Here is a 21,479-nt window from a genome sequence, read left to right as displayed (position 1 = left end):
GACCCCGTGGGAAGGGTGGGCGAAGCGCCCCCGGCTCTCCGGCGGAGGGAAAGAGGAGGGAGGGAAGGACACGGCGGTGGAGGATGCTGCGAAGGGAAACTTTGGAGCGAAGGGAGCACGTGAAAGGGGGAGCGGAGCGCCGCGCAGCGTGCGGGGCCGGGCTGGGGGGGCAGCCCCTCTCCGTTTTGCCGTCGCGATGCCACAACCTCATCCAAGAAATTTTAAGCTATTCTAAAACGTATTTATTTATCCATTCAGTCGAAAATTGCCCCTCCACTAAGGCTTCCCTTCGGAGCTCAGGGAGCCCACCCCAGCGCCGAACCCAGCTTTTGTGAGAGAGCCTAACGCGTCCTGCGGTGGAAGAGGTCTCGTATCTTAGTGAACATCCCCATAGTCAGGAGGTTGGGGCGGTGGCCTTCTGGGGAGTGGGATTTTTGATTTGCACCAAGTGCCCGAGGAGGCCTCGGGAAGAGCCGCATGGGCTCCAGGCTCCCTCCGGCAGCCCAGATGAAGTTCCATGTGTCTCTTCTCCCCAAGTCTACCCTCCTCTAGCCAGAGCAGAGCCGAGGGAATCAAACATTCAAATTCAAAAACGAGCCAGTAAGACTATCCCTAATTAATACAACTCCGCTAATGAGTCAGCAGAAGCCAATCGGTTTCGTTGCTGCTCCGAATAATTTGATCAAACGTGGATTTATGTCTTAAAGAGGGAAAGAACAATACACGAAACAAACATTTCCACCTTCATTTTTCAATATGGCAGTTACCCCATAGCGGAAATATAATTCTTGGCCCAAGGCTCGGGCAGTAACAGTGCTGATGAAATTTGCTGATGCGCATTTAAGTCAGCCGTAACCCTGCAGTTCCTGCAGATAACATGAGGTTGTTCATTCCAAGCTGTGTTTACTCATAATCCGTGCCCATTACAACAGATTGAATAGACTAATTTTAAACGCGCTCTGTCACGTAAAGTGACATTCGTACGAGCACAGTTTCCTAAAGCAGCTTTCAAAGGAGAGTTTTGTTGTTGTTGGGAGACTATTTATCTCATTTCCGGGGGCAGATTACGATACCTATAAAACAGTAGTGAGTTAAAACATCGCTCCACAATAGTTTGTATTGTTTGCAGTCTCAGCTGGACTTTCACATTCAGATGTTGATTGCCTTCGGGTTTTTTTTCAACTTCCTTAACCTCTTCAGCCCAGCTAATCCACAAACACACCTGGTAGAATCACAGCTCACTAGCTGCATGCTTTGAGAGGTCATTTCAGAAACATGTATTTCCTGAAAAGCAGATTTCTCCGGAAAAATGAGGGGTTTTTTTACTCAGTGAGAATAGTTTCAAAAGGAGGAAACACCAGCAAGGAAGCACTCATACACAGCATGCTAAATGCGAAAAGGCTTTTAAAAGAGCGTATTTTCGCCAGTTTAGGTCAGAACGAAAACGCACCACGGAAAAATGAATACTCGGGACAAACAAACCCCACCGGCCTTACTTCTCAAAAGTTGTGGGCAGACGACCTTTTGTTCGAATCCATCACACAAAGACCAAAACAAAATTTAAAACAAAAACCACCCCAGGTTTAGTTATATTTACATTTTGTAGCATCGGTTACAGTCTGATATTTTCCCCTCCCTCTATTTATTTTTGTTTCTTTCCCGTTTTCCAAGATACTGTTTGCGTCCAAACCAAGTTGTGAAAGCCCGACCTCAGGCAGCAAAAATATTTCTTCGTCAATCCCATAATACGAAAAAGGAATGAAATCTCCACATTTGCCTGACTGGGTCGTGTTCGAGTAGTTACAGTGACAGCTAAACAATCTGCACTACAATCTCCGCTTCAGTCACATTCAGGCGTCCTTTCCGCTCCTCCCCCTACCCCAGAGAACCCCGAATCACAATAATCCGCTACCCCCCAGCTCTGCCGAGGAAATGTCCGGCCTGGATGCATTTCGCAGCAGTTTTCCATCACCATTCCCACCCCCACTCTGGAAAGGAGAAAGCAAGCTGGTCGCTGCATTTTGCCACCGCAACGAAGCAACACTTCGCGATACCTGTGTATTTCATACCCCGTGTATTTGTTTTCGTAGTTCCACGCACCCCCAGCACCTCCTCCACAGAACATTTCTCCTTCCTCCTCCCGCCGAAAACGCGTCCGCGTCCCCAGCCACTTTCGGATACAGGTGCGGGAGTAGTTACCCTCTTAAGCTTAAAAGCCTCCTTCTCCTCGTATATAAAACCACTTTCAAATCATTCTCCTGCTCGCCAGCGTCATCAAAACCAACCTTTAACTAATAGCTCCTAATCCAAACAGTTTGGGCAAAGCGGACCGTTGTTTAGACTGGCGGGGTACAGAGAGCCTGGCCGGGGGGACGCGAGCTGGTCCTCTCCAGCCGGCTCCCACCGTGGAAACTTGCGGTTGACACACACCGAGGTACAAGCGGAGGGAAAGGGGAGTGGGCAGAGCCGGTCCTGCCAGAATATTTTGCCCGGGGGCGAGCTCCGATACTCCCGCAGGATAAAGGTAGGCCGCATTTTTTTTTTTTTTTAATTTTTTTAATTTTTTTTTTTTTTTTTTTAAACCTCTTGGTGTTTTATTTGGGCTCCCCCGAGCAGCGCGGGTTAGCAGCGCTGCTGCTCTTCCAGGGGCTGCGGGGGCCGCTCCGCTCCTCGCCCGCCTCCGCCATCCCGCCACGCCGTGGCAGCACTGAGCAGCCGCAATAAATAATCCGCCGCTCACTGCAGCTCCAGTCCGGCGGATACCGCAATGCAATGCAAATGCAGTGCTTTATCAGCCCGGCCGCACAGGCAGAGCCGGGGCCGCCGTTTAAAGCTTTCCGAGCCTCTCCTTCGCCGTGAGGAGGCGGGAGCGGAGCCGGGGGCAGCGGCGGGGAGTCCCAGGGGCGCCGTGCCCGGGTCCCCGCTGCCCCCCGCCGGCACACACCGCGGGGCACCGGCCCGCCGGCCGCCGCTCCCCGCCCCAGCGCCGCACCGAAACAGTCACAACAAGGACAGAAAGGGGGGGGGGAAGCTCCGTCTCCGGCGCTCAGATGGGTTTAGCCGCCGCCAAGCCCGCTCCGCGCAGCCCAGGCGCGCAAGCCGCCCACGCCGCGAACCGACCCACGGCCGGGCAAGGCATTTCTGCCCGCAGCGCTCGGTCTGACAGAGAAAATTTAAGGCACATCCGAGCTGTTTTCCCCCGTCTAGAAATAACCTTCCATAGCAGAGAAGCTAGGAGACATTGTGCTGTTTGTTTCTTTGGGTTATTTTTTGTTTCTTTTTTTAAAAATAAATCACATCTAAATTTCGTCAACCGCAAATGAAATTTCAGGTAATGAGTTAATGCTGCGAATTAGTATTAAAAAATGTTTGGGGATATCACTTTTTCCCCCCTCGTGCTGGGAAAAAAATATCCCCTCCACTGATGCTATAAAACTGAATTATTAGAAAATAACCTGAACGTCACAACATACCCCTGGCTAATGTAAAAAGAAATCAACTTCATGAAAAAAAAAAAAAAAAAAAAAAAAAATCCACCTCTTCCTTGCTAAATCACAGAAAATAAACATTTTATTTAGGCGTGTTTTTGCATGCACTGATTAAGTCCAAATTAACTGAGCTGCAGCCATCTCTATTTTTGGCCGGTAACATTTCCATTTGGTTTAATTGCACATGTCTAATATTTAAACGTATTAAACCATTTTTCCCTGCTTACGGTAGTGTCATATACATTTCTCACCTTTTAGGTTCTGGCTCACAGGAGCCCCTGCGACTTTGACAGCTGTCGTTTTGGCTGCACAGGAGACGAATCGCCCTCCTTTTGGTGCCAGAAGAAGCAGGAAATTAGCCAGGTTGCAAGTTGAAAATCTGCCACGCCAGTGCTTTGAATCCAATATGCCACACCTTCCAGCGGGGGAACTGGAAATTGCCATCCCGGATCTGTGTTCTAGGCGGCTGCTTATGCCGAACCTCCGCACACTTTGTTCACTATTGCCTTACAAAGAACAAATGAAATGGGGATTGAAAGCCAGAGAGATCCGAAGCAGGACAGAGCTCAGCAAAAGAATGCGGCTCTATTCTCGCAAGGGAAATTATAAAAAAGTTCATGTTCACGGTTACCATCCACATGACCGACAACGACCAATGGAAAAACCGAACAACTCATAAAGTTGTATTGCAAAGTTGTAAATTTTCATAAACAACAACGGATTTATGGCCTTTTCCTCATCACTAAGAAGAGGCAGGTCTTAGAGAGGCGCCATCTTACCACAGAGGCAGCCCTAGAGTTTTTTAAAAGACCTGGACTTTGTACTAATTTTATTAAAATTACAATTAGTGCGTTGACCAGGAACGGAGTGTAGCAGAAAAAAGGGAACTTCAGCGCAAATAATGCTCCAGGTCTTACCTGTATTTATCTAGACGAATAAAAGGACTTTTCGGGTTAGATTTTTTTTTTTTAATTAGAAAAAAAGAAAAAAAAAAATAAAAGGGGGAATATTAGATCTCATCGACATTGCTTGGTACCTGGCAAAAATAAGACGTTTTCTAAAGCGGGGCAATTTTTCCCCAATTTCGTGCCACCGTGATGCCCCCTGGCCCCCGAAAGCCGAGCACACAAACCACACATGTACCCCGATCAGATCATTTACACTTGGAAGTTTCGCATTTCACTTTCTGTGCATTACAAAATGTTTTTTCACTGCATGCGATTTCGACTTGATCGCCGATCGTCTGGGCTGGGGTTATGACTGCAAGAGGACACGGGAGCACGGTGGAAGGAAGCTCTCCCATAAAGAAGGCTTTCCGCTTTATTAATCAACAACGCTAGGGAAAAAAAATCATGAAGTCGAGATATAGATATTGACTGATTCCTATCAATTCGTCACCTTGGGTTTTGCTTGTTAGGGTTTGTTTTTTTTTTTCGTTTTTGATTACAGGAAAAAAAAATTAGATGATCTAATTTCTCTATTTGTCTATGTAATGTATTTTTTTGGTGCTTCCCTCGAACTGGTTCCTTAATAAAGAAACACAATTCATTGTCAACAAGCATATTTATTTTCTGTGTAACATAAAACACATTAATCGTGGGAGATACTTGAACACGGTATCACTTCCAAAGAGAGTTCACAGACATTTTTTTTCCCACTTCCAATACTTACACGGCATATCCAAATGTTCACAACGAACACACCGAAACACATTGTAACATACAATTTGTGAATAAACTTTAGCCAAACCTTCAAGACGGATTTATACAGAGTTCTTAACAATACATCATGCTACAAAGTTTCCAAATTAATTACATACTTCTCAATTTATGACATGATCTTACAAATGAGGTTCAAGACGAATATAAATGACAAAAAATATTACAATATCTGCTATTGTAGGAAAATTAATGGTATTACATATTAACACGTTCAGATAATCAGGACAAACAGTTTGTGGATTATTTTTTTTTTTAAAGGTGGTTACATGATCATTTAAATTCACTTTTTCAAAGAACACTTTCCGCTATATTAAGTAAGATCAACGTAGAATAAGAAAACGGCCTTTAGCAGAAGCAGCTGAAGGTAGAAGCCAACGGGAGATATTAAACCGCTTTGTACAATATTGGCGTGTGTTTGCTTCCTCTTTTAGAATAGCAAAGAATCGAGAAGAAAGATATATTGCAGCATATGGTTTTCATTTATAATTGCTTTGGAATAAATATATTATTTTAAATTTAAATATATTCAGACTTTTCGGTACCAAATTCTATACCAAAGCTATTGATGCGTGCTTTTCAAACAACTACGCTTACATGTCTAAAAGCATTTTGCGATTCACATTAGTAATCTTGTAACATCCTTTTGACTACTAAAATACAGTATACTTTCGAAGATAGGTAGGCAGAGCAAGATATATAGGTAGGTAGTCTGGAAAATAGGTAGTACAAATAATTGCTGTAGATTGTAGTGGTTTGTGGAACATTTTTCCCCCCTTACTTGCTGTTTAATCTTTTGTTAGTGTAGCTGTTACTTATGATACTTTTCTAACAACAATTAAAAAAAAAAAAAAAAAGAAAACAAAAAGAGAAGTGCAGAGCTACTTATTCAAAATTAGGTAGTTTTTCTTAATGTGAGCCTAATGCACTTTTCCCCTTACACATGATTGGGACTGTGGAGTCAGGTAGTTACTTCGGAAGGTCACGGTTTACTATCTGTGCAAGCAGCAGTTCTCCCACTGAAATGTCCCCTGAAGAAGCCCACCCAGGTTAGGGTTAATGAAGAAAAAAAAAACAAACCAAAAACCAAAACTGATTGTAAGATGCTCTTAGGAGATATTACCGAAAGGTTCGGCATAGGGCAGGTTTGGGGAGCATGGGAGAGTGGAGAGAAGGCTGGAAAACCAACCCAAGAAATGTTTTCATGTTTGCAAACGCTCGCTTTCAAGATGATTATTAAAAGGAACTGATTTTTTTTTAATAAAAACAGTAAGTCTCTCTTTTTTTTTTTTTTTTTTTTTTCCTTTCCCCCCCTTTCTCCTTTAAAGGGAGCTTTTCCAACTGTCATGTGCATACACTATTCTAAGAGATCACTTCCTCGAGTGGGACTCCTTAGTCCTCCTCCTCTTCGTCTTCTTCCACTTTCTCAACAGAGGCTGCTGCTGACGTGGGCTCGTTGGGAGCCGGGGTGCTGGAGCTCTCCTCCTTGTGCTCCTTCTTCCACTTCATCCTCCGGTTTTGGAACCAGATTTTGATCTGCCTCTCCGTCAGGCAGAGGGCATGGGCGATCTCTATCCTTCGCCGCCGAGTCAGATAACGATTGAAGTGGAATTCCTTCTCCAGCTCCAGAGTCTGGTAGCGGGTGTAGGTCTGGCGCCCTCGCTTCCTATCTGGACCTGAAAACAGGCACACACACACGGCCAGGAGTTAGACAAGAAGTTTGCTCTATTTATTTTTCTTGATGTTTTTTATAAATAAACAAACAAACAAACAAAAAAGTGGCGAGCCAGGGTGAACGATTCCCTTCTTCGACTTCCACTCGCCCCCCCACTTTGCCCTAACAAAGACATTTCAGCCACACGACCTACCCTGCTCAGGCAGGGCAAAAATTAAGTTGCTCGAGACCTAGAAAAAGTGAAGAGAAAGCATTCAGGAGAGGAGGTGGGGGAGGAAATTGCTTTTGGGAGGAGGAACTTTTCCCCCAGGCGATGTATTTCCCTAAAACCTTCCAGACTTTCACGTTTCGCAAGGGGAAATAAAAAGCTGGAAGGCTGGGCTGTATTTATTTTATTTTAATGTCGTGGGCTTCCCCCCACCCATCCCGCCTGGATCGTAAACAATACATAGCATTTAGCTGCAGAAGAGAGCTCTCCTTTTTCACACACACTCTCGGTCCCCCAGTGCCCCCCCTCCCCCCTCCGTTTTCCTGTTTAGTACATTTCTATAGATCCTTATCTCCGTGGAAAAGGGCAGGGGGGACGAGGGTGGCACGTCTCGGCAACGCGGGCCGGCAAAGTCCTCACCATGCCGTCCCTCGGTCCTAAAAGCCTCTGTCCCCTCCGCCTTACCCAGCCAGCGGGATTTTTTCCCCCCAACTTCGACAAGAGGGCAGGGGAGACGCTTACCCGTGGGGGCTCTGGGAGCCCGCAGCCAACTCTCCGCTTTTTCATAGCAAACAGCGCAAATCGACTCAATGCTAAAATTCCATAGCAAATGGAGTTAAATAAATTTACGAGGCTAGAACCCATTAATTGGGCAATAAAAAGTTTTATGATACTCATTTACATACAATGCCACGGGCTTTCTACGCAATGGCGCCTCGGCTATAATTAAAACCATAAAGGCTGTGCTGACAGTAATCCTGGCGACACGCTTTGCCTGGCTGCCACGGCTCCGAGCCCTCTCCGCTCGCCCCTACCTGAAGACCTCATCCAGGGGTATATCCGGAAATTAGGCTCAGCCTGGTTGTGCAGGTTGCTTTCCTCCGCTTTCTCACAGCTGGGTTTGGTTAGCTCATTGCAGAGGACGGGAATGTTCTGATCAAAAGAGGAACAATGCAGGTTGTAGGCATCAGAGCCCAGGCTGTATCCGGAAGAGAACGGGCTTTGATATATGGTACTGTTCACATTGTACAAGCCGGGCATGGAGGAGGCGAAGGCACCCGCGCCTGGTCCATAGCCGCTTCTCTGGGAGTTGCTTGCAAAGGAGCAAGAAGTAGGCTCCGCATTTTGGAAAAGAGAAGCCCCCGCCGTATATTTGCTAAAAAGCGCATTCACATAATACGAAGAGCTCATAATTTTGACCTGTGATTTGTTGTCCGGCAGGCTTCAGTGTCGGTTTTACGAGGTAGCGTGATATATGATAACATTACACCCCCAGATTTACACCAAACCCCATTTTCTTTTGGACTGAGCTGCCCGGAGCACGTGACCGGTCATGTGACGCCGCCCGCCAATCCCCGCCCGCCTCACAGGTGGTGCCGGCCGGGGCCCGACGGTGCCCGGCCATGGACGGGCTGGGGCCGGGGCCGCCACAGCCGCCTCCGCCGCCTCCGCCGCGCCCGCCAGCGCCCTCCAGCCGCCGCCAGCTCGGCCCCACGGGGACCCCCGCACCCCGCCTGCTCGCTGATGGACCGCGGGGTGTGTGTGTGTGGGGGGGGAGCGTTGGGAAAAATCATATTCTAAACCTTTAAATGTATATATGTATTTAATTATATATATATACATACATATAACACGTGTGTGTATCAGGTTGAAAGGAGGTGGCCCGTTCCCCCCGCTCTGCTGTATCGCAGCGGTAACCCTGCAACAGGGTTTGTGAGGGCACCCCCCTCCGGTCCCGAGGGGCGGCCGAGCCTCGGCAATCAAGGCGCTTCCCAGCAGCCAGCCCCGGGAAAAACATCACGGTCACCCTCCCCGGGAAAGGAGAACAAAACAAAACAAAACAAAATCCCCAAAAAAATCCGGCCCCCCAACAAACAACGGCGTCCAACTGAACAAAAAAACTCCCAGCCAACAACAGAACACACGAAAAAAAAAACAAACCCTACCGCCCACCGCAAAAAAAAAAAAAAAAAAAAGGGGGGGAAAAAATTAAGTAAAAAAATAAAAATTGAGGGCTCAACTTTCTGAACGTCTCAAGAAGAAAAACCAGAATAAACCGAAACTCCAGAGTTGAAGAAATCGCCCGCAAATGGCTTCAAATCGGCGCTGCCTGTGTGCTGCCCGAGTTACCTTTCCGCCCTCCATACCTTGCAGTCCAGAGCGGGAGGCGGCAGCGGTACGCTCGGGTGACGGCGAGAGTTGCTGCTTTTCTAAACACTGGGATCCCCAACAATGCGAATGGCTCTCCATTGAGGATGCTGCTCCGTGCCCTTCCTTTAAACGGATCGTAAAATGAGTTTCCTTCCCTCAGACAGGGAGTCCTGGTAAAGACAGCTTTTACTGCCTGCCTGTATTGCACATCATAAACTGGAAGAAGCACAATGGAATTGCCCCGGAAATTCTCCTTTCAATTATAGTTTGGTGCCCCGTGTACAAAGACTTTCTCACCAGTTAAAATTGTCCTTGGCGATATTTCGCACGGACCCTAAACTTTATGTTTTGTAAACGTGGAGCACCCCTCTGCCCCCCTGCACACCTCCAACACACACCCGAGCACCCTTTGGCACCCTTTATGCGCGGTTATTGCAGCCCCATGAACACAGGTTACTGACAGAAGCAAGTCAATTCTTGAAAGCCAGATCCCTGAGATACTGGTGCTTCAGAGCATGCAGATGTGGTGGATGTACGTAAATGTTTGCCAAGTGCTAAGTGTGTGAAAACGCAGTTATTATTCGCAGGCATAAGGGAGAAGCCGACGAAGGAGCCCCTTCGGTTATTTCTTCCAATTCACCAATATTAGACAATATCCCTGAGGTGGCAATCACGGTGCGGGAACATGCCGGCAGAAAAGGCTGCTGGAAGGGAATAGAGGCCCAAGAACTTAAACGAATGCGATGCAAACAAGACAACGACCAAGAAGATCAAAGAGGCTGAAGTAGATGGCATTAGATCAATAAATTGCTCCTTTGGTGACAACATACCAAGATGCAAGAAAAAAGCAACAACAAATATAACCAATGTCTAGACTTAAATATGGATAGCGTAGGACCGAATAGATTGTCTGGATGGTTGTATTTCGAGCTCTCTGATTCTCTACAATTTACATGTTTATGTATTTTTCTTTGCTTACATGCATTTATTGCCGCCACGTTTTTTTTTAAAATGTATTTTTCCTTCAGCTTATTTTTTCCTGCCAGCCCTTTAGATTTATCAAAAAAGCCTTCACTGAATAAATGCTAGAAGGACCCCCAGACATGGGTCCCCACCACCTTGTTGACTCCCCCCACCCTCTGCGAGTTAAGCATAACGCTGCTTCTGAAATAACTCTCTGAAATCTCTCGTTTTGTTGTTTACAGGATCAGGCTAGATTCCCGCGACTGTAAACACGCTTTTCATTTGAATTTATTTTTTTCCAATCGGAAAAGGGTGAACAGGCACAGATTTCAAGTTTTTGGTCATGGCAATATTCTCACACGCTTTAAAAATAATCCTCTAGGACGGATTAACTGTATTTTTTTTTATTTTTTTTTTTCTTGTTAGCTCTGGACTACCCCTCTTTGGCACTGAGCTTTTCCGGGAAGTAAAATGTAGTGATAAAACGGTGCTCGTAAGTTATAAGCGACCTGGGAGCACTACATGATTATGGCTTGTGTACTAAGTAGTATCTTGATGTGGTTCATAGTAGAGAAGATTTTGTTGGTTTGGAATCTGTTCTCGCCATAATTTATCCACGATTATAATGGAACATGCTGTGCCAAGTTATTACTTAGTATGACGATGCATAAACACTTTTTAATTTCAATATAATTTTACTGCCCAAGGAAAAAAAATAATTCATCATAATAAGTTTAGCAATGCCATTGTAGACAAATATTTGATAGGAAGGCTCTTGTTAGAAAGCAGGGAGTGGCTGTTAGTCTTTATCCCTAGAAAGAATTTAATCTTTGAATCAGTACGGGGGAAAAAAAACAGCTCAGTGCATTCCCAGTGCTGAATTTCGATATAAGGAGAACGGCTTTGATTTAAGGAAATGTAAGTAAGATGCGGAGAAAGTAGTTCTGTTACAGAGCTACTAGGGAACATGCAACGATTTGTTTAGTTGTCTGGCTTAAACTTACGAAATACAATGTTTCTACTTCAGCCCATATTTTATGCTTCCTTTCCTCCTGCATTTATTTTCCTTCCAATTACTTTTTTTCCCCTGTCTTTTTTGGCAATTGCCATCTGAAGATATTCCACAACTCCACACTAAGCCTCATTCTCAAGACGCGGGAGCCAACAAAAGCAAAGCGGAAAAAAAAATAGGAAAACGATTCGAGGAAACAAAATAGACGGCGAGAACAAGTTAGGAATGACTTTGAGAGACACGTCAAGTTTGCAGAGCATCAGCCTTCTCACATCTGTGTAATATAATCACAACGGGTCCCACAGAGCTGAAATTGCTTCGGACACAAGCAGGGCTTTTTATTTGTATCAAAGACAGCTGTTGAAGAATTTCACCCGCCGGTAAATAATTTTCGAACAAGATTTTTGCAGCACTGCCGGTTCCCCGCACGGCTGTCCCAGCCCCGCGGAGCGGACAAGGGCATTGGAAAATCCATCGCTTGGCCCCTAGAGCTCCAAGGGTGAAGCTCTTCGGGCGCTCTCCTCCCAGGCTGAGCCGGGGAGAACCTCTTACATCCCGCCCGAACCCTTCAATTCTTCCTTTCTCCCAATATTTGATTTCGCACCAGCCCTTCGGGAAATCAGGATACCCTGTCAGCAAGCTCAGAGCTTAAGCGGAGAAGAGCAAAGGTTCGGGGCAAGGGCGAAAAGGAGGAGCTGGCAGTTCGGTGCCAGGGCTCCATCCGTCTCCATCACTTATTAGCAAATGTCTCGGTATTTTGAGAATAATAAACGCACAGCGTGTCCTTGGTGCAGACCAAGCTTTACTTTCACCACGAGTGCACTGAGCCTGGCCAGGCAGCGAACACCACCCTGACGGCGCCCGCTCGGCGGGGTAACACGGGAAAAAAAATAGGTGATAAGGGAGAGAAAAGCACCCTCAAACCTATCGGCCTTTGTTAAAACCCACGCAGCCCTTCCAAGCGCAGTTATGCTCCCATAAAGTCGACATTTTAGGAGCTGTCGGGGAGGCGGCCGAGCGCTTGATGGCGGAGGGCGGGCGGGCGGCGTTTTGCGGGCTCACAGCGCCACCTGCCGGCGCTCGGCCGCCACCGCCCGGGCCGGCCCGCGCCTCTGCCCGCCGGCCCACCGCAAGATAAATGTCCACCTCCCAGCCTGGGTTTAAGCACGGGAAGGCCAATAAAAGGTTGTTATTTCCGCTCTCCCGCTTTATCTAAAACAGCCAGACAAAACAAATGAAAAGGCTTTTGTAGAAAATCTTAATTGTGGCTGGACAGTTGTAAACTCATTAAGAGCCGAATTCCAGACAGTTTGCAGACCCGTCATTTATTACACACTCTTAATGCTGATTCTTTGAAGTTGCCTCTGTCTGCAACAACAGAGGGCGTCCCAGCATCCCCAAATACTGGCTCGGGGATCAATTAGGGGCTTTTTTGTGTGTGTGCACGCCAGAACGAGCTCCCTTTTGCTAATTAGAAGTCATCAAATCTTACCTGGGATTTATTTCCTTTTTTTTTTTTTTTTTAAGGTGAAGTCGAAAGCATTTTTTTTTTTTTCCGCCCGCAGTTTTGCACATCTGTAAACTTCTTGCCGGCTCCCTAAGTTTTGTCTTCAGCCCTGCAGCGTTTTACACCCCATAAACGGTTACAGCAGTCATTTTCTTTTATTGCACTGTAGTATGGCTCTGAATTTTCTTAACAACAACTTCTGCCAAGATCCTAAGCGTGTCCCATCCTATTTTGCTCTCAATACATATACGCATATACATATATACATATATATATATATGTATGTATGTATGTATGTATGTGCAAAGGTACCTTCAAAAAACAAGAAGGATTTCATGGTTATTCGCCATATTTGCAAACAAGGGTCGGTGTGGCGCAGAGCTGTGCTGCGATTCATGTTATGGAGGATATCCACTGTGAGCAGTAAGATGTCCGCCCAAAACAAGGGTAAATTTCAGCAAGCTCATAGACTTTGCTATTTTCTTTTGTTGCTGAGCTTGGTTTGGCTTGGGGCGGCGGGGGAGGGGTAGGTGCAATGGTGAGGGGATGTATGGAAATCTTCCACTCCAAAGAAACCATCCTTCTCATTTTAAAAATAAATGCAATTTCGTGTTCTCGGCTGTAGACTGTTACCAGCCCACCGCTTTCCTTCGGCTAAATCGGCGGCTAAAATTGACACCATAAATTCTACCATAATTGTCTGTAAAATTTTATCTGTTTCTATATCTATCTATAAATACATATATAATCTGAAGCGCTAGTAAAACGCAACGGGTTGTATTTATTTGCCACGGGACATTTAAAAGGGATAAAAATTACAAAAGTGAAGGCAAGGGAAGGAAAAAGGTGGATGACGTTTGAAATAACATATTTTGCATGAGCAATTATCTCTAGCAGGGAATTTGAAATGAACGCCCTGGTAAGGAGAGAGCCTTCTCACAGGGGTTGTGCAAGCACACTTAGTGCTGGACATTTTCTAGTGGAAGCTAATTAACAATCTCATTTTAAATGTCGCTGTCTGAGCTGATTTACATTATTCTCCACACCAAAGAATGAACGCCGGACATTTTGGTTTGGTGCTGGTTCCCCAGCCCCGCCGGCGAGTTTTATTAAGACGGCATTGACTCGGCACCGTGCCCCGCTGCCATCCAAGGGGCTCCCTCCGCGCACTGCTCAGCACCAGCTTACCAAATCATACCCAGAGGGGGGGGAAGAAATCCCTACCCTCAAAGAAACTACGGCATTTAGGACCCGAGTCTGTCCATTTAGAATGAAAATAAGACCAAATTTCCATCACCTGGGGGCTGCGTTTATAAAACCGTGGGTTCGCCTTGGCTCGAAAATAATACCACTCCTCGCCTCACCTCTGCAGCCGCCCTAGCCCTGCCACATCTGCTGGCGAGATTCGGTGTGCCGTGGAAGAACCTCTCCTCAATAATGTTAAAACATCACAAAATATAAAAGAATCAATATATTTTATTTGGCAAAAAGTTAAATATCATTTCAAGACAACAATTTGGTCAGTAGGCCATGAGGTAACTGTTTCAAAATAGACAGTGTATGTTCTGCATCAACATAAGTTCCCAGATTTTTTTTTTTTTTTAAATCGATACAAATTTACAATAACCAAATGTAGGTTTTTATAATGTATAATTTATTATCAATAAAATTAACCTTCATTACAATAACCATCAAATCATTCGATTAAAATTCAAACATAAACCATAGGTAGTAACCCTTTTCACATATACGTATAGCTCCGAAACCTGCTAACTGCTCACTGGTGCAAAAACAATATTTAAGCTAGTCTGTTTATTTACTTTTTTTTTTTAATATATAGATTATATATACAACCGACGAAGACAGTACTATATATATATCAACTGTGCATACTAAAATTACTTGCTTCATATTTTGAGAACCGTAATTCCCAGACATCCCGAACAAACGTTTCTTCTACCTTTTTTTTTTTATTATTTTGCATTGGGATATATATAATATATATATTTTACAATCAAAGGTTAACTGTCTAATTATACAGAAAAGACTTAATACACTACAGAGCTATACTCTATGCAATTTTTATAATAAACAACCTGAGTTCAAATTGAATTCTAGCTTACACCATTACATCCGGTACAGCACCCAAGCACATAAATTGAGTCACAAACATAATTACCACAATAAAACACAGTGTTCAAGTATTAGAGCAGAGATCTCTCTGCCACGCAAAGAGCGAATAAAATTAACTACGTAGACTAAACTACACAGTCCGTAAATAGTTGTGCATTATGAAAAGGTAGTTTTTTTCTTTTTTTTTTTTTCTTTCGTTAAGTGAAGAAACAGGTAGATTTATACAAGCCAGTTAAACAGCCTTTTCGTGCTAATGCCCCCTTTTTCTTTCCTATTAGAAAATTAAAAGTCTTACTGTACCTCTCCTGGCAATCTGGCCTCTGTGACTATCATTGTACAATCATAATCAGAATTTGCCAAGGGGAAAAAATGAGGCCTGGACCCAGACGCATTGCATGGCAGGGCTCGAGGGGATGATTTTTTTTGTTTGTTTTAACTTTTTTCTTTTTTTTTTTCTTTTACTTTACGCGTTTTCAGTTTAACCCACGTGTCGCCATCATTCGTCCTTCGCTCGATCTTTGTTGATTTTCTTCATTTTCATCCTCCTGTTCTGAAACCAGATTTTCACTTGTCTCTCTGTTAAATTGAGGAGTCTGGCCACCTCATATCTACGGTCCCTAGTGAGATACATATTGAACAGAAACTCCTTCTCCAGTTCCAGTGTCTGATGCTTGGTGTAAGGGCATCGCTTTTTCCTGGTGGACCTTGCGTGGAGCCAGTTTGCAGCTGGATTATCTACAACGAAAACAACAGAAGTTCAGGCTGAGGGGGAGGGTGGGAGGTGGAGGGAGGGGGCTGGGAGGGAAATCCACGCAGAAACAGCCCATCAGGTGTCCCGGTATTCGTGTTTAGGACGTGGCTCTCATTTCCCGAGGCACAGGCTCGTGAGGCACAATGGACTCCAAAATACAGACACATGGGGAGGTCACACGCAACCACACGCGGCAAAGCCCCGCTGCCCCCGCCTCCCCTCGCCTTTTTTATTGTTTGGAGAATACAATTTTAAAATACTTTCTCCTCCTCTCTCTTCCTCTCCCTCTAACTCCTTTCCTCCTTCCTGGCCTCCCCACACCTCAAACTGCCAGCCCGGGGAGTGACCAGCCAGATCAACATGTCATCGAAATTGTTTGTCTTTTTAATCTCTACCTTCTCCTGTGTCATCCCTGGCAAGGCCCAGGGAGCTGGCGAGTTAATCTACAGCTGGCATAATTAAACCCTCGCCCTCTTAGGACCCTTATTCGCACGGCGTTAATCGCGATAGTAATCCCGAGGCGCTCTGCCACCAGTCTCGTAGTCCTGGGAGCGTCCAGCCCGGGGTTTTCCGCCGAGGAGACGAAAGGGGGAGGGGAGGAACCAAGTCAACGGCGAGGTTTCTGTTCTCAGCCCAGCAATAGCCGCCCTGGCCTGAGAGCCGTCTCAAAAAAGATCAGATTCACATCCAGTGCTTTCTAGGCACCCCTCTCCCCGGCGTCTGCCCACGCCTGGGAGCGCTGCGAGGCAGGAGGATGTGAGCGTGTCCTGCTGAGTTTGCTGGGGTGGCAGGAGCCGGGATGGGCGGCTATTGCATTTCTCTCTCTCTCTCTCTTTTTTTTTTTTTTTTTTTTTTTTTTTAATGTTTGTTTAAGTTGCAGTTATAGGGTGGGTTTTTGTTTTCCTTTCACCCTGGAAAGCCAGAGCCGTCCTAGATGCCGTTCGAGCCTGAGAAAGGCAGCGCTGCTTTCTGCAGATGGCAGAGCCCGGCGGGCTGGCGCGGCCGGTGCTCGGCCGTGGAATTAGCCCCAGCGCCTCGACACCTCCCCGCGGCCGGCGCAGAGCCCTGAAGTCCATTACCCTTGCCGTCCCACTTACTTGGATCGATCTGCGGTTTCTCTCCGTTTGCCTCACTTTCTCCATTGCTTTCAGAGAATGCGCCTTCGTGGCTTTGCTTATCCCTATCAACTGGAGGAGAACCACAAGCATAATCAGAGAGAGACAAAGTGTGAGTGTCAAACGTGGTACAGTCAGCCCTCCTGGCCGCCAGCGGTTCAGGTTTAATGCCGTAATGCCTGCTGGTAGGTAACCCGGGGAAAGACAAGGAGCCCGGCACAGGCTCAAGCCACGAACGCATGTACCTGCCGTCGGGCGGTGCCACGGGCGCCTGGTGCTGCGCGTACGGGTGGTAGACGGCGGGGACGCCGCTGGCGCCGGCGGGGTGCGCGGGGCTCCAGGGGGGGCCGAAGACGGGCGCCTTGGGCTGGAAGCTGCAGGGGGCCAGCTCGGGGTGCTCGCTCAGCGCCGCCGGCCGCGGCGGCGGCCCCAGCGGGGCGGGGGCGTAGCGGGGCGCCGCCAGCTCGTCCCCCTCCGGCACCAGGAAGGAGTCCACGTAGTAATTGCTGAGGGTCCCGGGAGCCGACATGGCGGGCGGGCGGGCGGGCGGCGGCGGACCCGCCGCGGTTCGGGGCTGCGGGTTTCACGTAACAACTTGGTGCTGGCGGACAAGTAGAGTCAGTAATAAGTTGAGGGCAGCGCAGGCGCCCATTGGCTGCGCCTGTCACGTGGCGGGGGAGCAGAACAATAAAGTATAAATCAGTCCGCGGGCTATTAATGGGTCAGTGTTTTCCAGCCATAATTTTTATAGCGAGGCCATATGTTTTTATGCAAAGGGATATTTGAGTTATACGGCGGGGTTTGTTTTAATTGCGGCCAACTGAGATTAAAAGATCAGATTCCGTATTACAGCCCCCCTCCCCTCTTTCTCTTCCTCTCTCTCTCCCCTCTCTCTCTTTCTCTCTCTCTCTCTTTTTTTTTTTTTTTTTTTTTTCGTTTAAGCGGACTATTTTATATCAAAATTAATCATCCCATCAGTGGGTCGTGTTCTCTGCGAAAAAAAATCTCGCCGCTCTTGTGATCGGAGACCTTCACATAAAACTATACAATAACTGAAGCAATAAAAAGAGCAAAATAGTAGTTGCGGTATACTGTATTTAAATATACATTTATTATATTTCATAAGGAGTTATTGTTTCGGGAGCCACGGGGTTGTTATTAAGTCAGTAACTATGAGCGCGCTCATTTGCATCGCTGTGTTTCACAGCAGTAAAAATTTACGAGTGCTTGGAAAGGTTAAATTATACTATTGTGTTTAGTTTGGGAACCCACTGTAAATAATAGCGTTCCGTTCGGCTCAGAGCTGGCAGCGGAAAGTCAAATTCAACGTATCCCCTTTCCGAAACCCCGGCGCAGAGCCGGCCCTCCCCGCCCGGCCGGAGAAGGACAGGGGCAGGCGCTGGCTCGCTATTTAGCCTGACCCGCACCAAACTGCACTTCACCAGCCCACCCCACCGGGCACGGCGCGGCAGTGACCGAAACACCCTCCTCGTCCTCCCCGCTGCCCCTGCCCTTGGACCGGGACCCTCGGCAGGCCGGGGAAAGGAGCCGGGGCTGGGCGGCGGCCGGAGGGGAGCCGCCGTCCTGGCCGGGAGGGAAGGAGCGCGGCCAGAGCCGGCCGGCGGTATTTATCACCACAATTAATTCTTCAACTATGCAGGGAAGCAGCGGGGGGAAAGGGGAGAAAATGCCCCGTCTCCCCTCTGCCGAAAGGCACCCTGCTTCTCCAGGCGGCTATCAAAGGGGCGTTCGCAGTCGGCCGTCCCGCATTCTGGTGAATCCAATTTATGTTCAAATATAGTTATTTATTTGCTGGCACCTCCTGTGACTGCAGGACACACGCTAGCGGCATCGGAAGCCGAGCGGAGGGTTGCAATCCTCCGCAGAAGGAGGGGAGGGTGCGCGGGGGAAAGTAAGAGGCGGCCAGATCCAAGTCCAGTGTTAGGAATTAAAGTAGTGGCTGAGCTCTTGGCAAACACGCCTGCGACTCCCTGGTTTCTCCCTGGCGGACATTCACGCTGTTTATCCCCGTGGCTGGCGAAGGAGCGCGGTCACTAAGATGCAGGGGGCACAAAAAAATCTCCGTGAGAGGCTCAATTTACTCGAAATATTTGGTATTGAAAATAGAGCCCAGTAAATGGTAGGGGCGACTGAGTAATGATTAAAATCGCGTGTAAATACTCTGCATGCGAAAAGTGTGGTTCTAATTAGTTTTACATCGCTATGTGGGCTTTCTCTCTCCCTCTCTCTCTCTCTCTCTCGCTCTCTTTCTTTCTTTTTCTTTTCATGTCTTCTCAGCAGTTTAATCCGAAATCTTACAGAGGTCCTATTTTAACACCGCTCTCTTCCACAGTCAAAATTACAAAGGCCCATAATGAAACTATTATCCCCCATTAGAGTTCGAAAATCGTGGAACAGTTGCAAGATCTCAATAAACAAGGGACCCGTTATTTTCTAACAATTTTAAAAATGCAAATAAAGCTCTCTCGGCTTTTTTTTCTTTTTTTTTCTCCCATTGTATAGGCACATAGAAAAAAAATAATTGTATTTCTTTCCTGGAAAGACGGAACTCCACGTCATTTGTATTTATTATTAAGAGTCAGCTGTGGTGAAATGTGATTGTAGAACTTCCTTTTTCCATTCAGAAAAAATAATCTTAGCTGCAGGAGTCCTGGATGTTTATATTCGAATTTGGGTTCTCAACTTCAGCAGCGGGTTTTATTTTTTTGGTTCCTCACCAAAACTAATAGCAAATGAATAACAATAACAATGGCGTTTAAAAGAACGTGACTGCATTTTTATTTCCCCTGTAAAATTCCGCATTTGTTCACTGCCAGAATCCAAGAGGCAGAAGAGATTATACAGAAAGCAAGAGGAGAAATACAGCAAATAATTGGACATTTTTCACGCGGTCACGTTGCTGATAATAACGCTGGCATATTCGACTCTTTTATCGCCGTTTTAGATCCATTTTCACCCGAAGTACATTTTTCATACGAGCCATGAAGGCGATTTCCCTTCGTCAATTTACTTTGCAAATGACTTAAGGTTTTGGTGGCTTACACCTTCGGGGGCAAAAGCCCCCCAAACAGGGCCGAAGCAGACATTGACATAAAAACGCTATACGAAACCAGAATTCCCAGGAACGAAGCACTGTGAGAGAGATCGTGTCCCAATTATAAGTACTCCCTTTCCTCCATCCCAACATAACCGAAGCAGCAGAGCTCCCATCCCGCTAGCTCCGACCCCCGGCTGCATCAGGAAGGATCCCGTCGGTTTTTAAGCCGGGGGGGGACATCTGCCAGCGCTGCTTCATCAGCCACGCACGGCGGAGGAGCGGAGCACAAGCGGGCGTGGGGCAGGGGCTCGGGAAGTTCAGGATCGCCTTTCCCCAGGGTTTCCTGCCACTGCAGACCTCTCTCACGGAAGCAGTGGTGCTACGAAGCCACCGAGGGGTTTTGGCACAGTGAAGAGAAAAAATGATTCAGAATTTAGAGGAAGCAGTCCAAAATCAGGATGAGGCGATTCAACTGGGAATCAAAAGGGCAGAGGCAAAGGACGCCATACGGGCACACACAGACACAGGCACTGTAAATACACTTTCCGAAATGTACACAGACCCTGCAGATAGCCAGTCAGACCTTGTGTGTAGAGGCAAACACAAGCACTTAAATTTGACTGCAATGCAGAGCTCTGCTCCTGCCCCGGCCGGAGACGGCTGCTTTTCCGAGTACGGCTGAAATCCGCTATCCAAACTCATCTGAGCTCCTGCAGCCCAGCCCGAAGTTTCGAAAAAGTTTTTAGCTTTTACTATCGCTATTTTTTTTAAGGCAAAAAATAATCACGACCGCTAAAAAATTCATAGAAATAAATGTGCAACGAGTGAGTTTTGTGTCCTTTTCCCCGCCCTCCTTTCCTCCGCGAAGGGTGCCCCGTTCCGCGGCCCGCCGGCGCTGGCTGCTGGCGAGGGGCCCGGCCGGAGCCCGCCCATCGCCCGCGGTCGCGCTGCGAACACAAAAGGCGGCGGTGGCGGCGACGGCAGCGGGCCCGGAGAGGTCGCTGTTGCCCGTTCCGCCGCCGCGGAGAGCCCGCACCGCAATCGTGATCGTAACCGAGGCCTTGCGGGCCGCAGGGCAGCCGGCGCCCCCGGGCAGCCCCGGGGTAGCGGGCCCGACGGCGGCGGCCCGGAGCCGGCCGAGCCGTGCGCCAGGCTCCGGCAGCCCCAGCCACCCCTCCGCGGGGACCGAGGGCACCCCCGCCGCCAGCGGCTCCACCCGGCCGCGGCCGATGCGCTCCGGGGCCCTGCTTTTGATGACGCCTGGAGCGGGGCAGGCAGATTTGATCTCTCCCCACCCCCTCCCCCAGGCACGCTTTCGGGTCTCTTGGTTTTTAATAAATCCAGATTGAAAAATAAAACAGCCGCCCACCTCCCCCCGGCCCCCCGAGCTCGACCCACGCCGAGCGGAATGCAAAAACGCACCTGACCTTGAATGCAGCCAACGAGATATATTAAAAACCCGCAAGCAGGCAGGGACTCGCTTAGGAGCTAGCTAACCTTGAAGAACTTGTCAAGCTTCCCCCCTCGGCTGCCGTGTTTATCTGAGGAATCAAAGGAGGCTCCGCTGATGGAAACAATGGCATTGGGACTTGACGCCTACAGTTCACTTCAGCGCTAAGATTTCTTCGGGTAGAAAGGACCCTCGCACCAAGCATACCTGGTGATGATATCAACTGAAGTAATTAAGGCAGTTTCGTGCT

General features: G+C 47.5%; 3 protein-coding genes and 2 long non-coding RNA genes across 8 annotated transcripts in view; 2 read left to right on the top strand and 3 right to left on the bottom strand.

The window, feature by feature from the left end:
* HOXA3 (homeobox A3) overlaps positions 1-4,142 on the bottom strand; it is a 45,400-nt gene extending 41,258 nt beyond the window's left edge. The window contains exon 1 of one of the 2 annotated variants that reach the window (XM_086853042.1): positions 3,740-4,142. The gene's annotated coding sequence lies outside the window, so the exon portion shown is untranslated. The remainder of the gene's footprint in view (positions 1-3,739) is intronic. The other variant, XM_086853047.1, reaches the window with a different exon arrangement.
* Positions 1,436-5,043, top strand: LOC147655858 (uncharacterized). The gene is made up of 2 exons (XR_015277075.1): positions 1,436-2,524; positions 3,747-5,043. It is a non-coding gene; the product is annotated as an uncharacterized LOC147655858 (long non-coding RNA).
* Positions 5,033-12,956, bottom strand: HOXA7 (homeobox A7). Of its 3 annotated transcripts, none has more exons than XM_086853139.1 (3): positions 7,776-8,407; positions 7,612-7,682; positions 5,033-6,882 (listed from the first exon to the last, which is right to left on the bottom strand). In XM_086853139.1, the coding sequence occupies exons 1-3, from the start codon at positions 7,823-7,825 to the stop codon at positions 6,599-6,601; spliced, it is 405 nt and encodes a 134-aa protein (XP_086709265.1). In that variant the 5' UTR covers positions 7,826-8,407; the 3' UTR covers positions 5,033-6,598. The 3 variants fall into 3 exon arrangements, with proteins under 3 accessions (XP_086709265.1, XP_086709268.1, XP_023803512.1); XM_086853142.1 differs by having other exon boundaries at positions 7,905-8,407; XM_023947744.2 differs by lacking the exon at positions 7,612-7,682 and having other exon boundaries at positions 7,905-12,956.
* A 1,224-nt stretch (positions 12,957-14,180) lies between these two features.
* On the bottom strand, positions 14,181-17,305 carry HOXA9 (homeobox A9). The gene is made up of 2 exons (XM_086853118.1): positions 16,704-17,305; positions 14,181-15,590 (listed from the first exon to the last, which is right to left on the bottom strand). The coding sequence occupies exons 1-2, from the start codon at positions 17,248-17,250 to the stop codon at positions 15,352-15,354; spliced, it is 786 nt and encodes a 261-aa protein (XP_086709244.1). The 5' UTR covers positions 17,251-17,305; the 3' UTR covers positions 14,181-15,351.
* LOC147655856 (uncharacterized) lies at positions 16,703-17,801 on the top strand. The gene is made up of 2 exons (XR_015277074.1): positions 16,703-16,833; positions 17,664-17,801. It is a non-coding gene; the product is annotated as an uncharacterized LOC147655856 (long non-coding RNA).
* The last annotated feature ends 3,678 nt before the right edge of the window (positions 17,802-21,479 follow it).

This window comes from Cyanistes caeruleus, chromosome 1 (assembly GCF_971803275.1).
Source record: "Cyanistes caeruleus chromosome 1, bCyaCae1.hap1.1, whole genome shotgun sequence".
NCBI classification, from domain to species: domain Eukaryota; kingdom Metazoa; phylum Chordata; class Aves; order Passeriformes; family Paridae; genus Cyanistes; species Cyanistes caeruleus.
Note: the sequence above shows the minus strand (reverse complement) of the source record. Positions and strands in the feature narration are given on the sequence as shown.

Coding starts and splice junctions, on each gene's coding strand:
- HOXA9 (XM_086853118.1), bottom strand. CDS start 17,250: ATGTCGGCTCCCGGGACCCTCAGCAATTACTACGTGGACTCCTTCCTG. Junction 15,591..16,703: donor GAAACCGCAGATCGATCCAA/GTAAGTGGGACG, acceptor TTTTCGTTGTAG/ATAATCCAGCTGCAAACTGG.
- HOXA7 (XM_023947744.2), bottom strand. CDS start 8,280: ATGAGCTCTTCGTATTATGTGAATGCGCTTTTTAGCAAATATACGGCG. Junction 6,883..7,904: donor CCCCTGGATGAGGTCTTCAG/GTAGGGGCGAGC, acceptor GCCTGTTTTCAG/GTCCAGATAGGAAGCGAGGG.